At 41.7% G+C, this 19,957-nt stretch overlaps 1 protein-coding gene across 2 annotated transcripts in view; it reads left to right on the forward strand.

Annotated features, from left to right (window-relative positions):
• The window catches only part of Adamts12 (ADAM metallopeptidase with thrombospondin type 1 motif, 12), a 294,742-nt gene that overhangs the window by 4,587 nt on the left and 270,198 nt on the right, over positions 1-19,957 (forward strand). For both annotated transcript variants that reach the window (XM_039101948.2, NM_001106420.4), the window contains exon 2: positions 1,964-2,331. In XM_039101948.2, the coding sequence (XP_038957876.1) occupies positions 1,964-2,331 (368 nt within the window). The remainder of the gene's footprint in view (positions 1-1,963; positions 2,332-19,957) is intronic.

Consider the following 19,957-nt stretch of genomic DNA (forward strand, 5'->3'; position numbering starts at 1 on the left):
AGTTACAGCCATGGCCTTGCTGACGTAGCAGTAGTTAAGAGCTGTGCTGTGGAATGCTCCATCTGTATCTATCCTAACCTACCTGGTTCACAGACCACTGTGCTATTATCAGTAAATTGCTGACATTCTTTTTTCTTTTTTCCTTTTTTCTTTTCCTTTCTTTCTTCCTTTTTTTGGGAGGGGGGTGCTCATTCCCCAGAGGAATTCCTTCAGATGCGTTCCACATGTAGCTTGAGTTTGCATATGTTTTGGGGAACTTAACAGTGTTCATGTGTGTGGGGATTAGTGTGTGTGTGTGTGTGTGTGTGTGTGTGTGTGTGTGTTTTCCATTAATACCAGCAGCCCCATGCGAACTTTTCTTGTTTCTTACTTTTCTTTAAACAATGTTTATAGGATTGGTCCCTGTGTGGTTGGTTTGTGCTTAAATGTTGCAGTTAGAGCAGGCCTGGACATTTCACACTTAAAAAGTTAAGACTCTTTGGTACTTTCTGGAAGCAGACAGTCTGTGCTCTGACTCTTATTTCATCGAAGCCTGAGAAGAATGGGTCCAAAAAAAAAATTATGTGGGAAGGGATTCGTTTGTGAGGAAAGCCTTCTCGACTCCCATCAAGTCCAGTTCCTTCAGTGACCATCAGTGTGGATACTCATGGACTCGTCAGTACTGGACACACACCCTGGGATGTTGAGGTTCTGCCTCAGACATTACGGGAAGTATCAGGGGACATATGATACAATGAAGAGGAGGCAGTGCAGAAAGAAGCAAGTAAGGGGCTGAGCCTTCAGAGGAAGGGCATGGAGCTTCAGTTGTCTGGGATGGTAGGAGAATAGAGGAGGGATAGACTGTCTGTCTTTTCTTCTCAGTCAGGGTCTCGCCGTGTCATTCAGAATTGTCTCAAGTTTTCAGCCCCTGCAGGGCCACTATATCTAGTGCTTTGGATTTCACTCTTTGGTCTTAAAGCACAAATGGGATTGTGATGGGCTGCAAAAGGCTTTATAATTATGAGAATAATATGAACAAGGTAATGAATGCTAGAAAGTTTCAGGTTGAATCTTCCATGGGTCCTCTGCCCTCCCCTTCTCTTCCCTTCCCTACCCTTCTTTTCCCTCCCCGCACCTCCATGATTTCCTGTTTCCCATTTCCTTGTTTTCTCCATCTCCTCTTTCTTCCCCTTATTCTTTTGCAAAAGATCAAATTTGGGCTAAAGTGAGTTTTCAGGTGCTTTGCAGGACCAGCTGCGCCCATTTGAATCCTTGTACATCCTGGTACGTGGATGGTCTCAAATAATAATGGATCTAATTAGTAGAGACTTGTCATTCTGCAAACCACCAACGAAGCATTTCCAGAGTGGTTGTTTTCATTGTTTGAGCCTCAGATCCAAGTGTGTTGTTTCCTCTTTATTTTTATGAATTGTACTTTAACATCCCCCCCCATCCACATAAGTGCCCTGCTGCATCACAGGTCACTCTGATGTCGTCGTACGTGTGATGTTTGTTGAGCATTATCGGGGATTATGTGTGATGTTTATTTAGAAATTTTGTGACCTGACATACCTAGCAGGAAGTTCGTGAGGACTTCAGCTCTGTAAAGTTCTGAAGTTTACATTAGTGAGCCCTGCCCTGGCAATGTCCTATTCGGCACACTGATTTGGCTTCTTTCCTCAGAATATTCCTCTTGAATTAAAGTGCATCTTAAGTTGACTGTGATAGAGTGGCTGATATCCAAAGTTCTACCGTAGGTCAGCTCAGACTGCCACACACACTGAGGACAGAAGCCATGCACATGTCAGATGTTCAGAGAGTTCCATGGTGACAGTATTAGTGCAGTGGGAACAGTCTCTAAGCTTTAAGTCAGTGGTGGTTTTGCAAGCAGCGAGCTGCAATCTCAGGCCCAAATGGGAGTAGGTTTGTCTTGCTTACGCTCAGGCTGGGTCTCTGAGTTTTCTTCTGTTTCCTTTTCTTTCAGAACATTTTATCAAGTCCCTGCCAGAATACCACATAGTGAGTCCTGTCCAAGTAGATGCCAGTGGCCACTTTCTGTCCTATGGCCTGCATCACCCTGTCACTGGCAGCAGGAAGAAGAGAGCTGCAGGTGGTTCTGGGGACCAGGTGTACTACAGGATTTCACACGAAGAAAAAAACCTGTTTTTCAATCTGACAGTCAACTGGGAATTTCTTTCCAATGGCTATGTCGTGGAGAGGAGATATGGGAACCTTTCCCATGTGAAGATGGCGGCTTCCTCAGGGCAGCCCTGCCATCTCAGGGGCACAGTTCTGCAACAGGGCCCCACAATCAGGATGGGGACAGCAGCTCTTAGTGCCTGCCAAGGACTGGTGAGTATCCGGCCCTTCATGTCCCTTTACACCCCATGCCTTATCCTGCAAACCCTATAGTAACAGTCCCCAGGGACTGGACACATGCTAACTGAGCCCTGTGGTGGAGACGGTCGCTACCAGGTCCCCAGGGGACTGGACACATGCTAACTGAGCCCTGTGGTGGAGACAGTCGCTACCAGGTCCCCAGGGGACTGGACACATGCTAACTGAGCCCTGTGGTGGAGACGGTCGCTACCAGGTCCCCAGGGGACTGGACACATGCTAACTGAGCCCTGTGGTGGAGACGGTCCCTACCAGGTCCCCAGGGGACTGGACACATGCTAACTGAGCCCTGTGGTGGAGACGGTCCCTACCAGGTCCCCAGGGGACTGGACACATGCTAACTGAGCCCTGTGGTGGAGACGGTCGCTACCAGGTCCCCAGGGGACTGGACACATGCTAATTGAGCCCTGTGGTGGAGACGGTCGTTACCCTGAGTTTTTTGGTATTCCACATGAATTTTCAAACTGCTCTTTCTAATTCTATGAAGAATTGAGTTGGAATTTGGATGGGAATTGCATTGAATCTGTAGATTGCTTTTGGCAAAATGGCCATTATTACTATATAAATTCTGGAAATGCATGAGCATGGGATGTTTTCCTATCTTCTGAGATCTTCTTCCATTTCTTTCTTCAGAGACTTGAAGTCCTTGTCATACAGATATTTCACAGACTTTATTAGAGTCACACTGAGGTATTTTATGTTATTAGTGACTATTGTGAAGGGTGTCATTTCCCTAATTTCTTTCTCAGCCTGTTTATCCTTTGAGTAGAGGAAGGCTACTGATTTGTTTGAGTTAGTTTTATATCCAGCCACTTTGCTGAAGTTGCTTATCAGGCTTAGTAGTTCTCTGGTGGAACTTTTGGGATTTCATCTGCAAATACTGATATTTTGACTTCTTCCCTTCCAATTTGTATCCCTTTGACCTCCTTTTGTTGTTTGATTGCTCTGGCTAGGACTTCGAGTACTATATTGAATAAGTAGGGAGAGAGTGGGCAGCCTTGTCTAATCTCTGATTTTAGTGGGATTGCTTCAAGTTTCTCTCCATTTAGTTTAATGTTAGCAACTGGTTTGCTGTATATGGCTTTTACTATGTTTAGGTATGGGCCTTGAATTCCTATTCTTGACAGGACTTTTATCATGAAGGGGTGTTGTATTTTGTCAAACGATTTTTCAGCATTTAATGAAATGATCATGTGACTTTTTTCTTTGAGTTTGTTTACATAGTAGATTATGTTGATGGATTTCTGAATATTAAACCATCCCTGCATCTTTGGGATGAAGCCTACTTGATCATGATGGACGGTCGTTTTGATGTGTTCTTGGATTCAGTTTGCGAGAATTTTATTGAATATTTTTGTGTCGACATTCATAAGGGAATTTGGTCTGAAGTTCTCTTTCTTTGTTGGGTCTTCATGTGGTTTAGGTGTAAGTGTAATTGTGGCTTCATAGAAGGAATTTGGTAGTGCTCTGTCTGTTTCTATTTTGTGGACTAGTTTGGACAGTATTGGTGTGAGGTCTTCTCTGAAGGTCTGATAGAATTCTGCACTAAACCTATCTGGTCCTGGGCTCTTTTTGGTTGGGAGACTTAATAACTTTCTATTTCTTTAGGAGTTATGGGATTGTTTAGATGGTTTATCTGATTCTGATTTAACTTTGGTACCTGTTATTTGTCTATAAAATTGTCCATTTCCTCCAGATTTTCCAGTTTTGTTGAATATAGGCTTTTGTAGTAGGATCTGCTGATGTTTTTTTAATTTCCTCAGATTCTGTTATGTTTCCCTTTTCATTTCTGATTTTGTTAATTTGGATACTGTCTCTGTGCCCTCTGGTTAGTCTAGCTAAAGGTTTACTTATTGATCTTGCTGATTTTCTCACAGAACCAGTTCTTGGTTTTGTTGATTCTTTGTATAGTACTTTTTGTTTCTACTTGGTTGATTTCAGCCCTGAGGTTGATTATTTCCTGCCTTCTACACCTCTTGGGTGTATTTACTTCTTTTTGTTGTAGAGCTTTTAGGTGTGCTGTCAAGTTAATTTATGCTTTCTCCTGTTTCTTTTTGGAGCCACTCAGAGATATGAGTTTTCCACTTAGCACAGCTTTCATTGTGTCCCATAAGTTTGGGTATGTTGTGCTTTCATTTTCATTAAATTCTAGAAAGTCTTTAATTTCTTTTTTTTATTTCTTCCTTGACCAAGTTATCATTGAGTAGACCATTGTTCAACTTCCATGTATATTTGAGCTTTCTGTTAATTTTGTTGTTATGGAAGGCCCGCCTTAGTTCGTGGTGATCTTATAGGATGCGTGAGATTATTTCAATCTTCTTGTATCAGTTGAGGCCTGTTTTGTGACCGATTATATACCTGAGAGCAGAGGTAAGGCCTACAGGAGGGTCAAGTCAGTGTCAGAGACAGCAAGACAAGCTACCCCCGGGACAACTTAATGGTGAGAGGCAAGTGCAGGAACCTAAGCAACAGAAACCAAGACTACTTGGCAATATCAGAGCCCAGTTCTCCCACCAAAGCAAATACTGGATATCCAAACACACCAGAAAAGTAAGATTTGGATTTAAAATCGCCTCTTAAGATGATGATAGAGGATTTTAAGAAGGACATAAATAACTCCCTTAAAGAATTACAGGATAACACAATTTTGGAGAAGGTTCTATGAAGTGCTGAGAAGAAGGTATATTCTTTTGGATAAAATGTATAAATATCTGTTAAATCCATTTGGTTCATAACTTTTCTTAGTTTCTCTATGTCTCTGTTTAATTTCTTTTTCCATGATCTGTTCATTGATGAGAATGGGGTGTTGAAATCTCCTACTATTACTGTGTGAGGTGGAATGTGTGCTTTGAGCTTTAGTGAGGTTTCTTTTATGAATGTAGGTTCCCTTGAATTTGGAGCATAGATATTTAGGATTGAGAGTTCATCTTGGTGGAATTTTCCTTTGATGAATATGAAATGTCCTTCCTTATCATTTTTGATAACTTTTGGTTGAAAGTTGATTTTATTCGATATTAGAATGGCTATTCCAGCTTGTTTCTTTGGACCATTTGCTTTAAAAGATGTTTTCTAGCCTTTTACTCTCAGGTAGTATCTGTCTTTGTCTCTGAGGTATGTTTCCTGTACACAGCAAAATGCTGGGTCTTCTTTACATATCCAGTCTGTTAGTCTATGTCTTTTTATAGGGGAATTGAGTCCATTGATATTAAAAGATATTAAGGAATAGTGATTGTCATTTCCTGTTATTTTTGTTGTTAGAGGTAAAATTATGTTTGTGTCTCTCTCTCCTTTTTGTTTCATTACAAGGAGATTACTTTCTTGCTTTTTCTAAGGTGTAGTTTCCCTTCTTGTGTTCGAGTTTTCCATCTATTATCCTTTTTAGGGCTAGATTTGTAGAAAGATATTGTGTAAATTTGGTTTTGTCATGGAATATCTTGGTTTTTTTCATTTATGTTAATTGATAGTTTTGCCGGATACAGTAGCCTGGTCTGGCATTTGTGTTCTCTTAGGGTCTGTCTGACATTGGCCCAGTATCTCCTGGCTTTCATAGTTCTGTCCAGAAGTCTGGTGTAATTCTGATATGTTTGTCTTTATATGTTACTTGACCTTTTTCCCTTACTGCTTTTTATATTCTTTGTTTTGTGCATTTGGTGTTTTGACTATTATGTGATGGGAGGAATTTCTTTTCTGGTCCAATCTATTTGGAGTTCTGTAGGCTTCTTGTATGTTTATGGGCATCTCTCTCTCTCTCTCTTTTTTAAGGTTAGGGAAGTTTTCTTCTATAATTTTGTTGAAGATATTTACTGGCTCTTTATGTTGGGAATCTTCACTCTCTTCTATACCTCTTATCCTTAGGTTTGTTCTTCTCATTGTGTCCTGGATTTCCTGGATATTTGGGGCTAGGAGCTTTTTGCATTTTACATTATATTTGATGGTTATGCCGATATTTTCCAGGGTATCTTCTGCCCCCTGAGATTGTCTCTTCTATTTCTTATGTTCTGTTGGTGATGTTTGTGTCTATGTCTCCTCATCTCTTTCCTAGCTTTTCTATCTCCAGGGTTGTTTCTCTTTGTGCTTTCTTTATTGTTTCTATTTCCATTTTTCAATCCTGGATGGTTTTGTTCAATTCTCTCACCTGTTTGATTGTGTTTTCCTGTAATTCTTTAAGAAATTTTTGTGTTTCCTCTTTAAGGGCTTCTACTTGTTTACTTGTGTTATCCTGTAATTCTTTAAGGGAGTTATTTATGTCCTTCTTAAAATCCTCTATCATCATCTTAAGAGGTGATTTTAAATCCAAATCTTACTTTTCTGGTGTGTTTGGATATCCAGTATTTGCTTTGGTGGGAGAACTGGGCTCTGATATTGCCAAGTAGTCTTGGTTTCTGTTGCTTAGGTTCCTGCACTTGCCTCTCACCATTAAGTTGTCCCGGGGGTAGCTTGTCTTGCTGTCTCTGACACTGACTTGACCCTCCTTTAGGCCTTTGTGTCAGTACTCTTGTAGACCTGTTTTTTTTCTGCTGGATCTGGGAACAGAGAGCTGCTCCTGGGTTTGTGTGACCTGAAGGCCCTAGGCGGGTTGTTTGGTGCAGAAGAGTTGGTCTTACCTCTGCTCTCAGGTATGTAGGTGCTCCTGGTGACTGGTTTTCAGCTCTAGGTGCAGACAGAAACCCAAAGGGTCCTGCCCTTGACTGCTCCTAGGTCCCTGTGCCCAGAGGGCACAGAGGGTACTAGGCAGTTTCTTGTTGGGTCAGGAATGTGGGCACAAAATAGTTGTCTCTTCCGAGTTCACAGGAGTGTCCGCACTTCTGATGGTCCAGCTTTCTCCCCCATGGGATTTGGGTGCAGGGAGCTGTGGGACTGGTTCAGTTCAGTTTTGGGTGCAGGAACCAATAGGTTCCTGCAGCCGACTGCATTCTTTTAATATTACTAAAATGCAGGGTTTGTGATGTGCTTTGTGTAAAGTCCTTCTCTCTCCATTTTTTTTTTTGAACAAACACATGAGGAAGCTTGGAAATGGTGCATAGGTTTCTTGTCCTGGTTAACGTAAATGTACATTCCCATTATTATACACTGCACGTCGAAATGAGGCAAAGTTTATTTTTCAAACTCTGAACTCATGTTTACACATGGTTGGGGCTGTGGGGTTACATAGTAGAGTATTAACCTATCATACTTGAGGCCATGGGTTCAATCTCTAACACTGGTAGACAAATACAAGAATGTAAAAGGTTGATTTCTTTATCCACTTACTTCTAGCTGCAAACATTGTGACAGCCCAAACAGCTACTGCTTAAGACATGGCTTAGGAGTCATGCTGAGGTTTGCCTATGTTCCTCTCAGGCCGAGTGGCAGGGCCACCAGCACTCATAGTGTATGCCTAGTTGCCTATATGCACACTGTCATGAAACTTCCTGTGGGGCCCTGGTGTCAGTAGATTCTGTTGCTTTCCTCCTCTTCCTCCTCCTCCTCCTTCTCCTCCTCCTCCTCTTCCTCCTCCTTTTTCTTTGTCCTCCTCCTCTTCCTCCTCCTTTTTCTTTGTCCTCCTCCTCTTCCTCCTCCTTTTTCTTTGTCCTCCTCCTCTCCCTCCTCCTCCTTTTTCTTTGTCCTCCTCCTCCTCCTTTTTCTTTGTCCTCCTCCGTCTCCTTTTTCTTTGTCCTCCTCCTCCTCTTCCTTTTTCTTTGTCCTCCTCCTCCTTCTCCTTTTTCTTTGTCCTCCTCATCCTCCTCTACCTTCTCCCCTCTTCCTCCTCCTCCTTTCCCCCCTCCTCCTCTTCTCATCTATAAATTGGAGACAGTGTTAAAACAGGCTCAGAACAAGGGGTGACACACTGTGGTGAGCTGTTATTTCATTAAGTTTGAGGGTTTTGGCAGCTCTGAGGTTTGCCAAATAAAATCACCTGGACATCTGCATTCTCTCAGAAAGCATTTGTCCTGTCTTTCCATTACTACTCTTTCACTGACAGTTTCTGTTCTGCATAATTTAGACCTTTCTGTCTGCACACTCTGGCCAAGCAATATGTCAAGTGACTATTACGTCACAGATTTTCCTATTTTGAATTGCATCACTAACCTGTTTTCTGGGACTTATGTTCATGAAAATCTGAGAACCCTGATCTGGAGCATTTGATCTGAGGCCTGGGTCAATGTTGGTTGGGTTCACCCAAGAGCTCTTATGGTGCGGAGGAAAAGGTCACATTTCTTGTGTGCTGACAGAATATTAATGAAATAGATAAACTGTCTGTTGCCTGGCATTTTCTGCCTGAGGTGTTATGATTTGACTGATAGTGGAGCCAGGCTCCTGGCCTTTGCAAAGCTTCCCAGTGAGGGTAGTCAAGCAGTGTTACCAAGAGAATGGGTCTTAATTAGCAATATTGGCCAGCAGTAAAGTAGTTGTTCTCCCCAGAGTATTCTAACCAGCAGCTTGGGGCAAGAATTGCTGCTCTAAGTGTCCCTACTTTCATCCCATGGTTTTCAAGGGAAATTGCCTACTGAGCCTTATTCCTTCCTGCCTTAGGAATAAAATGCTAGAATCCTTTTAACTTTCAAGTGTTCAAGGCACAGTGAATAAATCCCATCTTTTTGGCATTTTCAGAATAAGATTTCAGGTTCATACTAAATGCAGGAGGCCAAAGTAATAGTCACGATGACAAAACTTTTAGCATTAGAGCCAAGTCATTTGAGTAGTGTTATCAGAAATACTCTAATCGTGTTGTTTTGGAGATTCTCACATATCACTTAGCAATTAATGGGTGACTATAAAAAGATACCAAAAGACAAGTAAATATTTCCCTTTGATAAACACTCCACCAACTGGCTTTAAGTTTGTGAAATAATGTGACAAATTTTATCAACGCCCACTTATAGTGGTCCTGGTCAGAAGGAAATGGATGGACTTGGGTCTGACTTTACTTGACCACATGTCTAGAATCTGTCCTCTCTTTCAATCAGTGATGACCCTCATACTGAGTCTTATCATTTATGTGATAGGCTTAGGATATACCACTCCAGGGGCAGAATTAGCATTTGGGAAGCCTTTCTTGGGAATGGGCCACTTTCATGGTGTGCCAGTTAATTTTCATCAACGCAACATAAACTAAGGATACCAGAGTAGAGGGAACCTCACTTAGAGAATTGCTTCCTATCAGACTTGCCTTAAGGAAATTTCTGTGGGGAATTTTTATGATCATTGACTGATGCAGGAGGGCCCAGACCACTGCTGACAGTCTACCTCTGGATAGGTTGTCCTGAGCGAGCAATGGGGGACAATCCATTAAGCGGCATTTCACCACACTCTCTGCTTTTGTTACTGCCTCTGCATTCCTAACTCCTGCCCTGGCTTCCCTTGATGGTGACCTGTCATGTGAGAACCCATTTCTTCTTCAAGTTGTTTTTTGTCTTTGTTAACAGAAGTTAACATGGGGACCAGAATATGTGCTTCTCACTCCAGGATCTCAGCAATCACATTATTTTTTATTTTTATTGATTGATTGATTGATTGATTGCTTCAGGTGTGGTCTTCTGTGTACTGCTTGGGAGATTGGTTTTCTTGAAGTTGTCTCTGAGGTGTCTTAATCTGCTCTGGAGCAGGGCTAAATGGTTTCAAAGTGAAGACCTTCAGAAAGTCACTCATAGAAATCTGTGGGCCTGCTCTCCTCATGTGACACTCTGCCACACAGCCCAGGTCTCTATCACCATGGGAGCTGAGTCCAGACCAAGTTCATCCACATCCTCTGCTGAGTAGAATCTGTCTATCATAACCACCCATCCTGTGTACACCGAATGTTTATAAACTGTGAAATGGTGGCGTTTGTTCTGCTTGAAATGCTTAGTGTATTTGTTTTATTCGGAGCTGTTTGATGGGAATGCAAATAGTTATTCTTCAGTTATATTCTGAATGCAGCCTCAGTAAGAGTTTGAATATCCCAGTGGGCAGGGTTTGGGGCTTGCTGCTGGCGGGAATCTTAAGGGACGGGCTTCAAATGAGTCCCTTGTATTTCAATTCACATTTCTGCACTGGAAGGGCAGTAAAAGGGTTAGATTCCTCCTCTAAAATCGAGTGCGTAATTTTATGGGGCACAATACTCTGCCAATCTCTTTGCTTATTCATATGTTTTCCTTAGTCTCTTGGTCACTAAATGTGTTTTACTCCTAACTAAGAACAGGTTATTTGATTCTTGGTCTCAGCCATTCTTCCATACAGTCTTGTTAAATTGAGTGCTGGTCTTGGCTCAGTCAATTCTTGTATCTGTTCCAGCCCTTGCTGGGGAAGGGCTGGCTGATTGAGAGTCTCCCTAGAGCCACCCAGCTGTGACTTCATTCAGCCCCAGCCTTCAGTCCTTTTCTCTTTTGGTATCCTGAGATTTGCTTGCTGGTTTAGATTTAAATGTGTACTAAAATCGGAACCAACTACTTTCCTAGTTTGGTTTTTTTTTTTTTTTGAGTCAAATTTTAAACTTTAAGTTCGTTGTAGATTTATGTGTAGTTGTAAGAGTACAGAAAAAAATGCCAAGTACCTTTGGCCCACTTTCCTCTAATAGTGACAATCTTGCAAAATCACAGAATTTTGACATTGATGTAGTCAACATGTCAAGCATTTCCATCACAAGAATTCCCTCTTGTCCTTTGTAGTTATAACCATTTATTTCCTTCCTTATTAAGTCATTTCCCCTGTCACCCTCTAAACCCTCCCATGTCTCCTTTTATAATTACATTTAAGTGCACTACCCCTTCTAATATGATGCACGATGCTTAAGTGGAGATTCTTCTCTCTTTCCTCTCTTCTTTTCACCCCCACTCTCCTCTTTTTCCTTTGTCCCACTCCCCTACCCCCCTTGTTCATTTACCTAATGAGAATCTATCTAATTCTCCAGATACGCTTATTGGAAGTCTGTATTTCCTCCATTTAATTGCTTTCCTGGCTTTACAAAAATTGCCTGGACAAATTTCTGAGCCTTTTTCTAAGTGTAGCTCTAATAGCCTACATTTTTCATATATATAGACTGGCTGCTTCTACTTTATCTCATTTTTTGTAAGTATCTTAGTTATTCTAGTTCTTTTGACTTTTCATAGAAATTTTAGAAAAATCTTGTCTACCTAAACTTAATGTAATTTTGACAGGAATTATTCTGAACCTGTATATAGATGTGGGGAGAAAGCACATCCTTGCTGGGTTGAGTTTTTCTGGACATGAATGGTATTTTCAACTCTATTAAGATCTTCCACGTTGATTTTCAGCAGCTTTTTGTAGTTTCCAGGATTTTTATTTATGCATTTAGTTTATATAGAAACTGTATGTAATAGCTCAGGGCACCATGTGCCTTGTTATCTCTACAGGGTGGGAATTCTTTGACACTGTGGGATGGTTGGTCTATGTGTTAACCCTGCTTAGGAATTTGAGTTCTTTCTATATATCAAATGTTCTAAATAGTAATTTCATTTCCTTTGACTATATATTTCCTTGAAGATTTCCTGAAAGGAAAGATATATGTATGTGTATGTGTATTTGTGTGTGTGTGTGTGTGTGTGTGTGTGTGTATGTGTATGTGTATGTATGTGTATGTATGATGTAATCTAATGGGAACAATGTGATTGTATCATTATTTATCTATTTACATTTCTCTGATATTTAGTGAAATTAAATGCATTTTTGTATTGGCCTGTACTTATTTATTTATTTATTGATTGATTTGGAAAAACACTTTTTTAATTCTTTGTTGAGTTCTGTGTTCACTCTGGTTCAGTTTTAAGCCCTTACTAGACAGATAAGAGTCAAATGTTTTCTCCCACTGCACAGGGTCTCTCTGGTCTGTTGGTTTTTGTTGCTGTTGCTGTTGTAGCCTTTGGTTTATGCTCTTGTGCAGTTCTTTTGTTGCCCGTGATTTTAGTACTATACATAAAATATTAAAGTTACTGTGCAGATCAATGCCAGGAATTTCAAGGCTTCAATACTATGACTTGAATTCCCTCAGGTGATATACTGAGTGAGTTGTTTCCTCTTCTTCAGATGTTTGATCCACAGCAGCTCCAGGACCTTCGCTTCTGTCCACAATATCTTTCCAGATTATTATTTGAACCAAAAGTTCCGTCATCACTGGCCTTCTACACTCTACCATGCTGAGACTTTTATAGTCTTCCTGGAAGGGATTATGAATACCACCCAAATGACATTTCTCAAAGGATACTTCCCAGCCAATTACTCTTTTTAAAAATAACTTTCATTAAATTTACTCTTGGAGAATTTAATACTGTAATATTCGGATCTCCTATTGGGTTGCTTGGGTGTGTTGGCTGCTAGGTATTTCCTTCCTATGGGGAAGTTAGGTAGCTGGAAAATGAAGCTCTCAAGCAGAGAAAATTAATTGCTTTCTAGTTCCCCCCCCCCTTTCCCTTGAGTTAGAGTATACTGGGTAGAATCATTCAATAACCATTTGCAAAACTATACTTAGTTTGCTCAGTCATATTTATTCTCTGTCTATGTAGTCTTGGAGAGTGCTAAGATTCTAAATTCTTGTGGGAGAAGGCTAGCTATCTCTCATCCCATTGCAACAGGGCAAACCTGTTGGAATGGCTGCTTTTATTCACGAGAGAGACTTGGATGCTTGATGCAGGCCTGCTTGGAGAAGGGCCTGTTGTGATGTTCACTGGTTCTTGTGCTTTGCTAGTATGAACAGTGGTTTCTGCTCAGTTTGAAGAAACCTAGCCCCCCTTTCATTTAACTCTTGCCTTAACAGATTTTCAAATTGACAACTTGTTTGGAAAGCTGTAAGGAAAATGTTGTGTTTGGTGACTGCCTTAATCCTAACTAGCCCTCTGCAAACCATTCTTTTGTGGAAAGCATGGGCAATCATATTTGCAGCTTCTTCTTGCCCCACATAATTTTGGACAACAACTTTGAAACATTTTATGAAGGTACAGTGGCTCATTCACTGGCTTATTGAGAGTAGTTGGGTGTCTTTATTAAATTGTTCGCATGCTACACGAAGATTGCTTTTTAAAAGTTTCTGGTGAAGTCTGTGTTGCTGGTGCTCTCTTCTGTTCTCATTAAACCTGATGTCTCTCTCTGCTTTGTTCCATAGCTAATGTCAATTGAAATCCATCCCTCTTTGCATTAAAATGCTGTAACATTACGATTCCTCTCCAGCTGTGTCTCAGTGTCTTTTGCTTCTTACCATACACTGAGCTGCAGAAATCCAAGTGTTCCTGTGTTACTCTTGTTCCCTAGTCATACTCTCAGATGTCACCTGTCATCTATGTGTGCGTCACATTTATCCTCTCATGATCATATACCCCTGAATCTGTTTTTATATAGATGTATGCATATCTTTGAAGTTCAGCATCCAGCTCTGATACTTCCTTGGAACCTCAGCAGTCAATTTACCCTTGCTGTATAGAAAACTACTAGGGACCCCAAATCTTACATACTCTATAGCTATTCTCTCCCTCCTTCAGCTTTCTCATCCCTGTACTTGTCACCTCCACTCTTCAGTGGTCTAGCCTCAAATCCCTGGGGGATATCTTATCACTGACTCCTCTTTTCTCTCACACTCTACATCTGTTCTTGTCAGCGAACCCTGTCAACTCTGTCTTAAAATATTCTCGGAATCTGAATTCCTGTCACCAGATCAGCTAACACTTCAGCTCCCTTATTCTCAACGGGTATAATTTGGCTCTCCAGGGGATGTTTGGTGATATCTGGAGAATTGGTTTTGATTGTCATGACTGGGAAAGAGGGAATGCTGTCTACTGTTTGGTGAGAAGAGACCAAGGATGATACTGCCTTTATCACAGAAGATCGGGGTGTCCAAGATGTCAGGAGTCGTGAGGTTGAGAAGCCCTTACCAGTCCTAATTATCACCTTTCATCTGGACCCTTCTCTGCCCTCCCCAGTGCTCCCCTTGACTCTCCTCCTGATTCTTTGCGTGTCATTTCCCACGGTGCTCAGCCTAGTCTTTCACATCTGCATGCAGCAACACTACCCCGATTAAAGTCTTCTGCTGGCTGTACACCAACGAAAGTGAAATCTGAATTCCTTGTTCTGGGTTCCAGGGTGTCCACTGGCCCACTGCCAGCCTTCTGTCTGATAGATTTTCCTCCTGAACAATGCCCTTTTCCTGATTTACAAATGTACCAAGCACACTCCAGCCTCATGGCCTTTGGGTATGCTCGTCTCTCTCTAGAGCACCACCCCAGATGGTGCTATTATTTCTTCTTAGTTTTTTTCTTTATCCTTAGAACTCTAATATAAAGTCATTTTTGCAAATCTAGACTGTGGTGAACTTCTCTAGTATTCACTTACACAACCTATTTCATTTTAAAGAGAAACTTTCTGTTTTTGCTTTCTTTACAAATTTATTATTTGTTAATTTAGTGTGTGTGTGTGTTCAGGCATGTTCATGCCATGGTGTTCTTGATGGTCAGAGGACAACTCTCAAGAATCTGTTCTTTTCTACTTCCTTGTAGGATCTAGACATTCAATTCAGGTTATCCCGAGTAAGACTATGTCCACCAAACCTCTGAAAACCCTCGTAGTATTTGATATTTTGTTTCATTCCACTTCACCGTCTCCTTTACCTTGTCATGCTCATGTGTGTCTAAGTATGTTCCATGATGCAGTAGTAATACAGTAATATGAATACATTCAGTAATTTATGCTTGAGTGGATGAGCTTTTGTATGGCAGACCTTCCCAGGTCAAAATTGGATTCCATTTCCTTGTCTCCCTAAACAGTGTCTTAGTCCCCACAGTGCACTATCACAGTGCAATTGGACTGTTTGCTACATCCAATAATCATGGTAGCATCAGACTGTTGCTGCTGCTCTGTGACCCTTTTCAGCTCAAGGATCTAAGTGTATAGTGCATTCATTCCACCATGATGATGACAGCAGTGACTCCAGAAGGGGGTAGCTATCACCTTTACAGTTCTGAGACTGGTCCAGCCATTTCCTTCAAAGAACTGCAGAGTCCTAACTCTAAGCTTCAGGCAGAATTTTAAAGAGATTTCTCAGGGATAGAAGGAAAATGCAACACCACGTGTACCTTGTACTCGTCTTGGCTGTGCTGAGTTTAGGCTGTGCTTTAGAGTCTAGCTCCAGTCGACTTAGGCTAGCTTACAGTCTAGCTGAGCAAAGCTCCCAGTGAAAAGATTTATACAGTATGCGTTTCTCTCTTGAGTCTTGAACCCAGTCATGAAGCCTCTGAGAATGGTGGAAATAGCTGCTTGTCTCTCTTTTATCTGTCAATGTAAGGCCTTCTTTGCTTTTAGTTTTTTTCTAGCTTTACATTTTGGACAGTTTGCATCAAGGGAACCCCAAGTCTAGGCTCTGAGTCTCACTGTGCAGGTTGGATCTGTGCTCACAAAGATGCTTCCTGTACAGAGTAGTGGGAGCTGAGCTCCACCTCTGGCTCTGCCAGAGGAAACAAGCAAAGCATCTGGTTAAGGTTGAGCCTGCCTGCGGAGGGAAAGAAAGCTTTCATACAACACCTTTGCTTAAAGTGATAGGCCGCATTGTGGCTGTCTGCCTGGATGAGGAGCTTTTTAAAAATGCATTTCTTTGCAGAGGAGCCTTTTAAATTGGCCTCTACCTACCTCATTCCAGTGATTTCTTGTAGTTTTCAAAAAATGAATTGTTCAACTGCCATACTCTCTGAGCCCTTTTATCCACAGTATTCATCCCAGCTTTGCGGTTCTGAGATGATAATCACCTGGGCACACAATAATCCACTGTCAGCATGCTTTCCAGAGCCTGAGTCCTTTATTTTCAAATAATAGTGGGAGGAGAAGGAGGAGGAGGAGGAGGAGGAGGAGAAGGAGGAGGAGGAGTAGGAGATGTGTGTGTGTGTGTGTGTGTGTGTGTGTGTGTGCGTTCGCGCCTGTGTGTGGTATGTGTGTACGTATAGTGTATGTGTAATATGTGTATATGTGCACTGTCCATTCATGTGTTGTGTGTGTGCAGTATGTGTATACGTGTATTAAATCAAATAGACTTTTTCCAATGTGCTGAAGAAAACACTCACTAGTTCCTCTTCCCAATATCTCACTTAATTCAAGGTAAAGAGTGAGTGTGTTTATTTCCTGAAGTGTTGGGCTCTTTTATTTCTGCTCCTTAGTGAAGAATGACTTGGAGCAGTTATGTAAAGGCTCAGATTGTATAAGTGTATGTAGAAAAATCATTGTGGCTCATCTAAGCTGCTGAGGAAGTGACAGTGCTGAAATACATACTTGAGTCACTTAGGAAGGCAGCCTTTGTTTCCTTGTCTGCCATGTCGCTGTTACAAGAGTTTTGTCTCTGTCATGGAAACAAATGAAACGTGTGCTCCGAGAAGAAATTTAGTCCTCTTCTTTCTCTGTGGTACAGGAGGCCATGGAGCTGTGGAAGAGTTTAGCAGGTTCTAACAAATAAGCTTTCAATTAGTGGGGATAATGCTGTTCCATTTTTAATACTTTAAACTTGTTAGATTCTAATTTCCCCCAACACAAGCATTAAGCATTTTCTTGCTGTGTTAATGCTATGAGTGAGGATTCATGGGATTTAAACTACCCATGTATCACTACATGACAGTGTAGCTAGAGGAAGGATCTTTCAGACTATGAACACCCTCAAAGGCAGTCCAATTCTGGGCCAGTTGCAAAGCCCTACTGGTTCCTTTACCACACACAGAAAGAATGTAGTTACATTTCTGAGCTCATGTTCTGGAACTCCAGATGAAGACAGATGTAGCTTAGGAGTGTGGGAAAACTCACTCCTCCAGGCTTCTTGCTGATTCCTGATCACGAATGTGGGGATTCATATTTAAAAACAACTCATTTTCGTGGTGGTTGCCTGTGTGTCAGGAGTCATTATATCTTCCCAGGGGAAGGGAAACAAATGCTCTGTTTATCCCTTGCCTCTGCTTCAGGCTGAGGAATTTCCCCTGACTTTTGACCTTTGGGGTTGCCTGTTCAAGCCCATGCTTACTCAGAATGAGACATTAGACTGAGCCTCTGGCTGCTGGAAATTCCTAGCTTCACTGCGGATGCTTTGTGGGACAGGCTCTTAAACACAGTGAGCCCCCTGCCTCCCTTTCATGTTGGCTACTTTTTCATTCATTGGTTTCACCTTGTAGGTTCCCATCATGATGGACTGCAAGTGGGAGGGAGAGACCCAAGATACCAGGAAGTGGAGAAGTAGCATTGCTTTCTCCACTGCTTGGGTCCTGGCATCTGAAGAAAGAGTCTTTGCTATTATGGGACATAGGACGCCAGACACCCTATTATGGGGCAAACAACCTTGTTTAAATGTTTATACAGATTTATTAGTTGGACATGCCTCCCTTCTCATGGACGCCTCTACTCTAGACACTATCATAGCTGTTTTCATTCCAGGAACTGAAGACTCTGAGCCCAGAGTCTCCTCTAAACATCCTTGCCTTATTATCTCAGTTCTTTTTGCCCCTGTGTGAATCATGGGTTCCGGGAGCTTAAATCTTAGAAATAGCTAGTTCCTTTCCCAATATTTCCTCCGAGTGACATATATCAGTCAGGATTCGGGAAAATGGACAAACAGGAGGATTAAGCTTTAAGTTCTATGTAATTGAGAGTTAAAAGTTTTAGTTACTTGTGGGAGGTCATCGTTTAGTGACTACTGGAGTAGTTATTAGACAGTCTGTATGAAATAATTCTACTGGATTTGGGAGTCAGGAACAGAGCTCAAGACCTAGCTGAATTGTATACTAATGTCCTCACCCCATACAAAAGACTCTTTTGGTGTTTGCTACTTTAGGGGAACCAGGGCCTTGATGCCCATGGATTAAAAGGATGGGCATCTCATTGGAATGCGTGAGATATGTGCATTCTTTGATTATATCTACCTGTTGACTTACAAGTTAACAAGATCCCCAGGCAATTTCTGTGCGTAGAAGGATATAAAGAATACTAACCCACCAACCCAGAGATACTAATGCTATTTTATTTTACTTCTTGTGGATTGCATCTTTTGGCAAATTATATTTCTGAAAGTCCGATGATACTTATGGACTGTAGCGGGAAGTGACATTGAGCAAGCTGCATATCTGGCGTGCTTTGCTATGAGTTGAGGCGAACAGTTTAAGGGGGGAAGAAATTTCAATCTCTGGTCATTTCTGCTCTTTTTGGGCCTGTGGCAAAGCAGAGCATCATGGTGGAAAAACATTGCTCACCCCACGCTAACTGGGAAACAAAGAAAGAGAGGAAGGGATGGAGTATATCCTGACTCCGATGATCCAGCTTCCTCACAAGGCTTGGTATCCTAAATGTTCTACCATTTCTCAGTAGTGTCATTGCTGGAGAACTAAGCTTGTTAAAATCTGGACATGGAATGTACCCCTCCCAAGAGCACGCTTAGCAGGGAGCTAGGTCTTAGGCCTTTGGGACCATGAAGGTTATAACCTCATTTCTGGGTGAATTCATTGACAATTTAATAAGTGAGTGGACTTTTAGAAAGTAGGACCTAGCTACACAAAGCCAGTTCCTCGTTAGAAGTGTGCCCTCAAAGGGTGTATGTGATATCCTCTTTTTCTGATTACTGGCCACCATGATCCGAGAAACCTTTTCCATTAGCTAAAACGATGCCCCCCACCCCTCAAATGGATTGACTCAGGTATTTTCTCAGGGTGATGGAAAGCAAAGCCCTTAGCACATCAGCAAATCTTTGAGGTATATTTAGAATCCAAATCATAACAAAAGAATCTTAGCGATTCAGTGTGATCAGATAGCCCCAGGGCACTGGCGAGCTGGTCTAGTTGGTAAAGCACTTGCAGTGCAAGCATGATGACCAGAGTTTGGCTCCTTAGCATTCATGTAAAAAAATGGGGATGGGGTGGCATGCCCTTTTATTCTGGCATTAGAAAGGTAGAGAGGTGATCATCCTAGGGGCTTGGTGGCTAAAGAATCTAGATGAATTGGAAATCTATGGGCTCAATAAAAGACCTACTCTCCAAAAGATAAGTTAAATAGTGAAAGTTGAAGGTATCCAACATTGACCTCCGACCTCTACATGCATGTGCATGCACTTATACATGAGTGTACACATACACAGGAACATGATGTACTCGTGTGTAATATATGCACAGACTGAGAAGACATACAGAGCATTGTACATCAAAATAAGAGTGATTATCGTGACCAGGTGTATCTGCTACTTGCAGTTCTTTCCTGCTCATCATATTGTTTTGCTATGTGGACAAATTTTGCCAGAGCGGCTTCTGTTCCTTAGAGTCTTTCATTTTCAACTAACGTGTGGGTGTGCCAAGCAACAATGCCGTGTTGTTGTCTTCATCTAAGCCGGCTGTTGAGAAGAGACAGGCTTTTGAGGACAGACACTGACAGCTGTCACTGTTTCTATTCTCATCCCACCGCCAGAGAGATGGTGGGCCTTGTTGATGTCAACTTTGGGTTAAGCATGGGGGAATGCTTGTTCTGTAAATAATCTCTTAAGAGTGCAAGTTTAGGACTTTCCAAGGTTGTAATCAAGTCTGGGTATAATGGAGGGTGGCAAACCAAGAGCCAGACATCCTTAGATACAGACTCTCCTTGTAGACAGTGCTGCCAGTGGCAGCATACCTGGTAG

This window comes from Rattus norvegicus, chromosome 2, assembly GCF_036323735.1.
Source record: "Rattus norvegicus strain BN/NHsdMcwi chromosome 2, GRCr8, whole genome shotgun sequence".
In the NCBI taxonomy this organism is placed as follows: domain Eukaryota; kingdom Metazoa; phylum Chordata; class Mammalia; order Rodentia; family Muridae; genus Rattus; species Rattus norvegicus.